The sequence below is a fragment of the Tupaia chinensis genome, unplaced genomic scaffold, assembly GCF_000334495.1.
Source record: "Tupaia chinensis unplaced genomic scaffold, TupChi_1.0 Scaffold000567_1, whole genome shotgun sequence".
Taxonomy (NCBI): domain Eukaryota; kingdom Metazoa; phylum Chordata; class Mammalia; order Scandentia; family Tupaiidae; genus Tupaia; species Tupaia belangeri.
Window position 1 is genome coordinate 3,350,481 of NW_006160080.1, and position 8,117 is coordinate 3,358,597.

At 45.1% G+C, this 8,117-nt stretch overlaps 1 protein-coding gene across 1 annotated transcript in view; it reads right to left on the reverse strand.

Annotated features, from left to right (window-relative positions):
* Nucleotides 1-8,117, reverse strand: part of PHKA2 (phosphorylase kinase regulatory subunit alpha 2) — a gene marked incomplete in the record, with an annotated part of 84,256 nt that overhangs the window by 12,659 nt on the left and 63,480 nt on the right. Inside the window, 6 exon segments of the mRNA XM_027775475.1 lie at nt 878-1,007; nt 1,091-1,169; nt 1,294-1,373; nt 2,131-2,287; nt 3,246-3,379; nt 4,290-4,378. Of these exon segments, the coding sequence (XP_027631276.1) occupies nt 878-1,007; nt 1,091-1,169; nt 1,294-1,373; nt 2,131-2,287; nt 3,246-3,379; nt 4,290-4,378 (669 nt within the window).

The window sequence follows — 8,117 nt, forward strand, 5'->3', positions numbered from 1 at the left end:
AGGAGATTCTTCATATCGAAGGGGCTGAGGTTCATCAAACTCTCAGAAGCTTCTTCTCCTAAAAACAAACATCCTGTAAGTGTCCCAGCCATGGGGCTGGTGGTGGGTAACAAGAGAGTGGGAGCCTGAATGGGAAGGGTGACAAAGGATGCCGTGGCCATCTGCCCTGAGATGAGGCGAGTCTGTTTAAACCTGCTGCTTAAGTCGTGTCTCTGCGTCAGTCCCAGACGCATGGTTTTTGGCGCTATCCCAATCCTGGAGAGGTTTTGGTTTTTGCTATAGGGCGCGTGCGCTCGCCAGAAAGACAGAGAGACAGAGAGACAGAAAGTGAGAAATCACCCCCCCCTGGGAGGGGGGATGGACACACCGCAATCCCTTCTCCTCCATTCTCCTCTGGGGATCTTGGGCACTCATGCACACGCACCCGGTGTGAGTTTAAGCCACCAGGTCCGGGACTTGAACCATGGTCGACTACATGGGAGTCCAGCGACATAGCCATTATTCCAACTGCTGGTCCCCCGAAATGTACCAATCTTTTAATTGGCAGGGCCTGTGGCTGCTTTTCATATTTATCTCAGCAGGACTTCTCCAAGGACAGTGTCATTAGAGGGGAGATGACATCTCTGCATGGCCATTCCCCGTAAGGAGCTTAGCAGAGGCTCAGGAAAGCAGCTCAGCCTTGCTCCCAAGCTCCTGGGTGACCACAGGAACCATCACTAGGCCTTGCTGCCTGCCTCTGCCCTCCAGCCCTGTGCTGTATCCAAATTAGACAGCCTACAGAAGCCTGGGCAGGGTCCTCAGGAAAACGGGGCCACTCCTTGGAGCAGAGGGGCGGGCCACTGTAGGGCAGGGTGACTGCAGGGGACTTGCCTCTCACCTGAGCAGTTCAGGCTCCGCGCCAGCTCCGTGGCCATCACCTGAATGATCAGTCCAATCCGGAGTCTGAGCATTTCCACAAAGAGGCTGGGCTGGGCCCTGACGTACATGGCCAGGTAAACCACAATCTCCTGATGCAGACACGGGGACAGGGTTCAGAGGCCCACTGGGTGGCCCTGAGGCTCCCGCCCGCCCCTCCCATGCCAGCTCTGACCTGTGTGAGGACAGCGATGCTGATGTCCTGCCCACTGGCCTCATAGATGAGCTTCGTGAGCTCCTCGGGAGGAAGGGGCCTAGAAGGAGCACCAGCACAGCAGGTGAGCAGCCCCCGCGGCCTCGCCCGGTGGTCCTGAGGGCAGAGAGCTGATTCTTCCCCACAGCTCCCACAGCCCTGAGGTCCCTCGGCCCAGGACTTACGCTGAGATGGTCTTCTCTCGGGGCTCGGGTGGCAGGCCCACCGTGAGCTGCTTCTGGTGTGACAGCAGGTCGGTGCAGGCCTAGGCATTTAGGAACAGGGGGAGAAAGCTGATTAGCAAAGCCATGGTGTGAGGGGGTCACTGCCAATAAGGTCACAAATTTATCTCCATAAACTTTGGGACCTATGTTGCCCTGTATTTGAAAAACTTATACCTAGCTCCCAGACTGCACCATCCAGGTAGGGCTGGGTCTCAACCCCTGTGTCTCCCATGTGTGGCACAGGCCGGGCTCTGCAGGACCAGCAGGCATTTAGCCAACACACTGGACTCGCTGATACTCAGCAAGGTGGGGGTGAGTCCTACATACTGACAGCACTATCCCTACCGTGCTGGTTTCCCCATTATTCACGTAGAACGGATACCATCGCCTTCCCCTCGTGACAATGAATGGTACTGTCTGAGAAAGTGGTCCTGGATTGAGCAGTGCCTGGGGGCTATGAATATTCACGGGCACTGGGCTGTGATGGACAGTAATAAGAGAGCTCTGGTTAAGACGATGCCAGGCCACAGAGCGTTTTCCTTTGGCATCTCGGTAAGCCTTTTCTCTAGCTGACAAAGAACTAATGGATCAGCCTGAATTTCCCCCCTCCTGTTCCCGTCTCAGAGCAGTGGGAGGTCTGAAGAGGAAAGCCTGCTCCACCTCTGTATCAAATCCTCACTTTCCTTTATCAACCAGACGTGCCTGCCTGGAGCTTTCGGAACTGAAGATGGAAGTGGAAGACGAAGTGGACATGGGGCAAGAGAGGACAAACAGACAAGCCAGCACAACTGCTCTGACCTCGGCCAGGACCTCCACTTTCTTCCTGAGCAGACCTGAGATGTAGCGAATCAGACCCCATTCCTGGTTCAAGCCGGCTTTCCCATAGAGCTCACTGAGAAGGTTGTGAACAGTGACCCCGTGCTGGCCAGAGAGATTTGTGTCCCAGTTGGGTCCCCTGTCAAGAAACAGAAAACCCCAGAAATCAAGTCTGGAATGTTGAAAGGCTGAGTGAGGAATGAATGAATCACTGCCCATTTTACCAAGTGTTTAGGCGCTCCCAGGGCCTAAAGGGTCACGTCCTACCAAAGCATCCCTATGCCTTCTGAAAGAAAAGCTTGACATCAGCACATCGGGGGACCCTAGCCTCACCTGACCCTCTTATTCTGGAAGGCCAGGATCAGTAGGCAGGGAAGAAGACAAAGTCTCAACTCATGGGATTGCCGGGTCACTTGGGTAAATATAGTCACGGTCTGGGCTCTCTAGAAGAATGAAGGAGAACTGAGAAAGCTCAACATAATGAAGACCACAAATGTCTCTCTTTTCCTCCTACCACCCAGGGTGATGTATTAGGAGGTAAACCTTTAGGAGGTGATTAGTTGGAGGACAGAGCTCTCATGATTGGGATTAGAGCTCTTTTTTTTTTTTTTTTTTGGAGAGGTTTTTGCTATAGGGTGCATGCGCTCGCCAGACAGACAGAGAGAGACATAGAGACAGAAAGCGAGAAATCACCCCCCAGAGGGGATGGTCACGCCGCAATCCCTTCTCCACCATTCTCCTCTCGGGATCTTGGGCACACACGCACACGCGCCCGGCGTGAGTTTTAAGCCACCGGGTCTGGGACGCGAACCGTGGTCGACTACGTGGGAGTCCAGCGACATAGCCATTACACTAACTGCTGGTTCCCGAGAGCTCTTATAAAAGAGGCCCCAGAGAGCTCAGTCACCCCTTTGTCCATATGAGGACACTGCTGAGAGACCCCATCTACGAGGAAGCAGGCCCTCACCAGACACCGAATCTGCCTTGATCTTCAACTTTTCAGCCTCCGGAACCAGGAGGGGAAAGATTCTGTTGAGTATTAGTTCTCCGATTTATGGCGTTCTGTCACGGTGGCCCGAACAGACTCAGACACTTACTTTATTACATAAAGAATATACAGAATGTCTGCTTGGTCCTGTAGGTTTGAACAATCTTTCAGCTGCTCAACCAGCTTCTCACAGTCCACATCACCCTGGTCATCTCTGGGCCACTGGAAGTCACCTTCAGGAGCCTGACCACACAAAAGCAAAAAAGTAGGGAGAAGAGCTGAGTATGGGAACTTTGAGATGAGCCAGAAGTGAAGCACCAACCTGGTCTTTGAACTCTGGCACTGTGCTGTGCTCCAGTTTCTCTGTGACTCTTCTGTACCGTTTTATTTATAGGCTTTACTATTTTTAATCAGTGAATTACTGTGTTGGTTAATATTTGCAAAGCTGACCTGTCCAGTTAAAATGCATCTAAGTTTTACTTATGCAAAGGTAAAAAACAAAACTAACCTCTGTGTTGGAAATCCTGACAGCAGTCATCTCTGGACTGGAGTTGGAGGAAGAGACAGGGAGGGGGCCCAGAGGGTGGCTGTTCATGGGGTGCATGGGCTCGGGATCACTCACTGTGCTCTATACACGCTTTATGTGCCTTTCTGTATGTATGTCACACTTCAATGAAATATTTTTGAAAGCAAAACAAACACAAAAAGTATGTATTAAACAACCTAAAACTGAAGTGAGGTTAAAAGAATCTCTGACAGGCATTGAGTCTTTTTATTTATGTGGGATAAAATCAGGGGAGACTTCTGGATAAAAGAACAAAATTCTGGGACTCAATATGGAACACACTGAATCTGAGTGTCCTGAGTAATCTTTTACCGGGTGTTGTTATACTAAGAGAAACAAAGAGTCCTATATCCTGTTCTGCAAGCAGTCCCGCCTTGCCTGGCTGACACAGGCAGGACACGTGGTTCAGATTTCAGACACCTAAGCAAATGGGGTCACATAAAAACCCAGAGCTTCTGAACCTAATGGTCCTGGATATCAAGAAATACACTCTTTTGAGTTTAACCATTTAAAAGAGCTCTTGGCACTTACCTAATACAGTAGAATGTTATCTTTTTTTTCCCCCCAAAGCTACTCCAAATGCTTTACCTTTTTCAGGAGTGGCTGAGGAGAATCAACAAGATTCAATGATTTCCGGTGGGCACTTAGAACTTTCGTTGGCAAAGTCATGGGAACAACTGGAAAACAAAACATTAAGGAGAGCTCCTCTGAGGATAAGAATGATAGGATACTTCTTTTATACTTTTTTTTTTTTGGAGAGGTTTTTGCTATAGGGGGCGTACGCTCACCCAACAGACAGAGAGAGACAGAGAGATAGAAAACGAAACCCCCCAGGGGGGATGGCCACGCCGCAATCCTTTCTCCTCCATTCTCCTCTCGGGATCTTGGGCACATACACACATGTGCCCGGCGTGAGTTTAAGCCACCGGGTCCGGGACTCGAACTGCGGTCGACTACATGGGAGTCCAACAACACAGCCATTATGTCAACTGCTGGTCCCAATGAGCCATTTTAAATCCAAGATGTGTCCTGGCATGTTCAGGGACCAAGGCTACTAAAGTTATGCTCTAAACCTCATCTTCTAGACTCCCCAAAACACTCAGACAAGGTAGGGCGACCTCTCTCCTCTCTTTGTGCCACTCTGTCTGTATGTCTCTCTTTAAATTTTTTATTTATTTATTTTTTAATTTTAAAACCACTTCTTTTCACATTGGGCCTTTTCTTTCTCTTGCTAATTTCAGAAGCCATTTTAAATCTGAGGTGTGTCCTGGCGTGTTCACACAGCATAGCGTGGTTTTTATTTTTTAACATTTTTTTGAGAGGTTTTCTGCTACAGGGCGTGTGTGCTGCACAGAAAGACAGAGAGAGACAGAGAGACAGAAAGCGAGAAATCACCCCCCAGGGGGTATGACCACGCCTCAATCCCTTCTTCTCCATTCTCCTCTCGGGATCTTGGGCACGCACACACACGCGCCCGGCATGAGTTTTAAGCCACCAGGTCCGGCACTTGCACTGCAGTCGACTACATGGGAGTCCAGCAACATAGCCATTACACCAACTGCTGGTCCCATTCATTATTTTACCTTTTAAGAATAATTTTTTTCCCTTTTTTTGGGTCGTTTTGTCTAGTTTTATTTTTTCCTTTCTTTTCCTTTTGCCTTTTTTTTTTTTAACTTTACTTTCCTATGCTGTTCTGCACACAGTGAGTGTCTAGACAGGCCTAGGTGCACAGTAGCCAAGCATCTGAATACTTTTATGGTTATTGAAATCCTCAACACTTATTGAACTTCCTGTTTAAGGAAGAATCTTCTTTGTATATATCTGAACTCATAATTTCTTTCTGTGGGTATGACATTGCAAAACACAGTAGAGGAGAGATTTTGTTACGGAATGAGCAGCAACCACCGTAAAGGCAAAAGAAATATGAGAAATCAAGGAAACGTCTCCCCCATAAGTGAAAAGAACAATCTTTCACCATCCACAGACAGTGCAGTGGAACTCATGGAAATGCCTGATAGAAAATTCAGAATATTCATAGTGACAAAACTAAGTAAGATGTAAGAGGTGAGAGACAATGAACTCCAGAAGATGTGGTAGAAAAGAGACAAATTCCAGGCGGTGAGGAAGTTCTTGTACGATCTGAAAGAGGAAATATACACCATAAAAAAGAATCAAACAGAACTGTTAGAGATAAAGGCTGCAATACAGGAAATCAAATCCTCCCCCCAAAGTATTAAAAGCAGATTAGTCCACGCAGAAGATGGAATCTTGGATATTGAAGGCAAAACCTCTGACCTAGGAAAAACAACCAAAAAAAACAAAAAGAGAAAATAACCAGAAAAAATGAGAATACTATACGAGAAATACTAGATACTATTAAGCACCCAAACATCCTGATAATCAGTATCCCAGGAGGTGAAGAAACTAATAAGGGCATTGATAAGCTATTCCATGAAATCCTGGAAGAAAACTTTCCAAATCTAAAGAGGCATTCAAATATCCAGACCCAAGAAATACAAAGGACCCCAAATAGAATCAACCCAAGAAGATCTTCTCCAAGGCACATCATAGCCAGATTGGCCAAACCACAGACGAAGACAAGGTACTAAAATTGGCAAGAGAGAAACGTCAGGTTACTTATAAAGGTTATCCCATCAGGCTAACATCAGACCTCTCATCAAAAATAATGCAAGCAAGGAACGAATGGGAAAATATATTCAAAGTGTTGAGTGAAAAACAACTTTAACCAAGAATACTATATCTGGCAAGATTATTATTTATATGAGAAGAGAAGACAAGAACATTCTCAGATAAGCAAAACCTGAAAGAATTTACCAACGCCAGACCAGCTCTTTAAGAAGTTTTAAAAGGAGTGCTTTACCAAGAAAACTAAAGACACACATACAGAAATAAGAGAATAAAAAGCAACCAAGGAAATGACCAACTGAATGCTAGGGACAAGACATATCAATAACACTGGATGTTAACATCTAGGATGTAATCGGAAAGATCAGACCACAGTAACATTGCAAAATTAACAGAAGAAAGATTCATTACATAAGACTCAACTCAGGAAATAGAAATTTATGACTTTTGAGTAAAATGTTACTTTTTCTTTACTATGCTTTGTTTTCCCAATTTAAGGATTTTGCTTTCTTTTGAGCTATTGATAGGTTTAGGAATTTGTTAAAATGTTTTTTCTTCTTGTTTGTTTCTTTAAATGAAAACAAACTTTTCTTCCTTCCTGCCCTTCTGGAAAATATCTGGGTGCTTTCTTCTTCTGTGGCAGAATGGTTATTTACGTAAGTTCAATAATACCTGCTGCCTTGAATCAGAAATTGGAAATACTTGTTATTAGAGAGGGCTTTGACTGGAATGTCATATCTGAAGATTAAACCAGAAAACTATGGAGCTAAGGTAAATCTCAAGTAAGCCAACAGAAGCTCTTGGAAAGGTGGCCTGGCACAGTAAACAGTTCTGTCTGGCAGGGAGGATTAGAGAAGCTATATGAAAGAACCCATACCATAAAATAACCTGGGCTTTTCCAGTCCTACATTGTAATCAGTAGAGATTGCAAAAGAGCAGCCGCAACCAGAGCTTTAGCTTGAAGAAGACTCTGAAGGAAGGACGAGAGACTGATCTTTGCTAGCAGATGGTATACCACTGAATAATTGGTAGGCAGGGCTGAATTGAGAAAGTTCATGTACAAATTATGTGCTGAGTCTTTGCTTTTTAACAGTCTGAGTCGTTGTCATATAAATATTTTCTCAAAAATATTTAAAGCCATATTGTTTCTGTTATAGAGTCACGAACAAAATTGTAACAAATATTTTGATAATCATCTTTAAATTCAGTTTCTTGCAATTTTGAAAGTTGTTTATTAACTGTCAAGAACTACAGAATATGAGCAAAAATATTTTTTTGAGATGTAAAGTAAATGCTTGTGGGAAAATGTAAAAATAAATAAATGTTAAAAAAATAAAAAGGAAAACAAGATACTATCATTTGACTCAAAATGGATAAATATAGAAGACTTATTGTTGAGCGAAGTGAGCCAAACTTTGAAAGACATACATTGTATATCCCACGTCAATTTGTACTGAATGTCTATGGCAGAGAGATCTGAAGATGTGATGGTGGAGAGAATGGCTGTGGATGCTAGACACTATAAGGGGGGAAAGTTGCTGGTAGAGAGTGAGTAGTGGATGGTGGGTGTGAAAAAATAATTTAGGACAGTCATGTATGCTTAAAAGTGTTATTTAGGTCCATGTGGCTGACTACACAGTTCAAGTCTAGACCTGATGGCTTGAAAAACACACATTGTATGTGTACCTAAAATCCTGAGAAGAAAATGAAGAGGGGATTGTGGCATGCTCATCCTTCCAAGGGATGCTTTCTCACTTTCCTTCTCTCTTT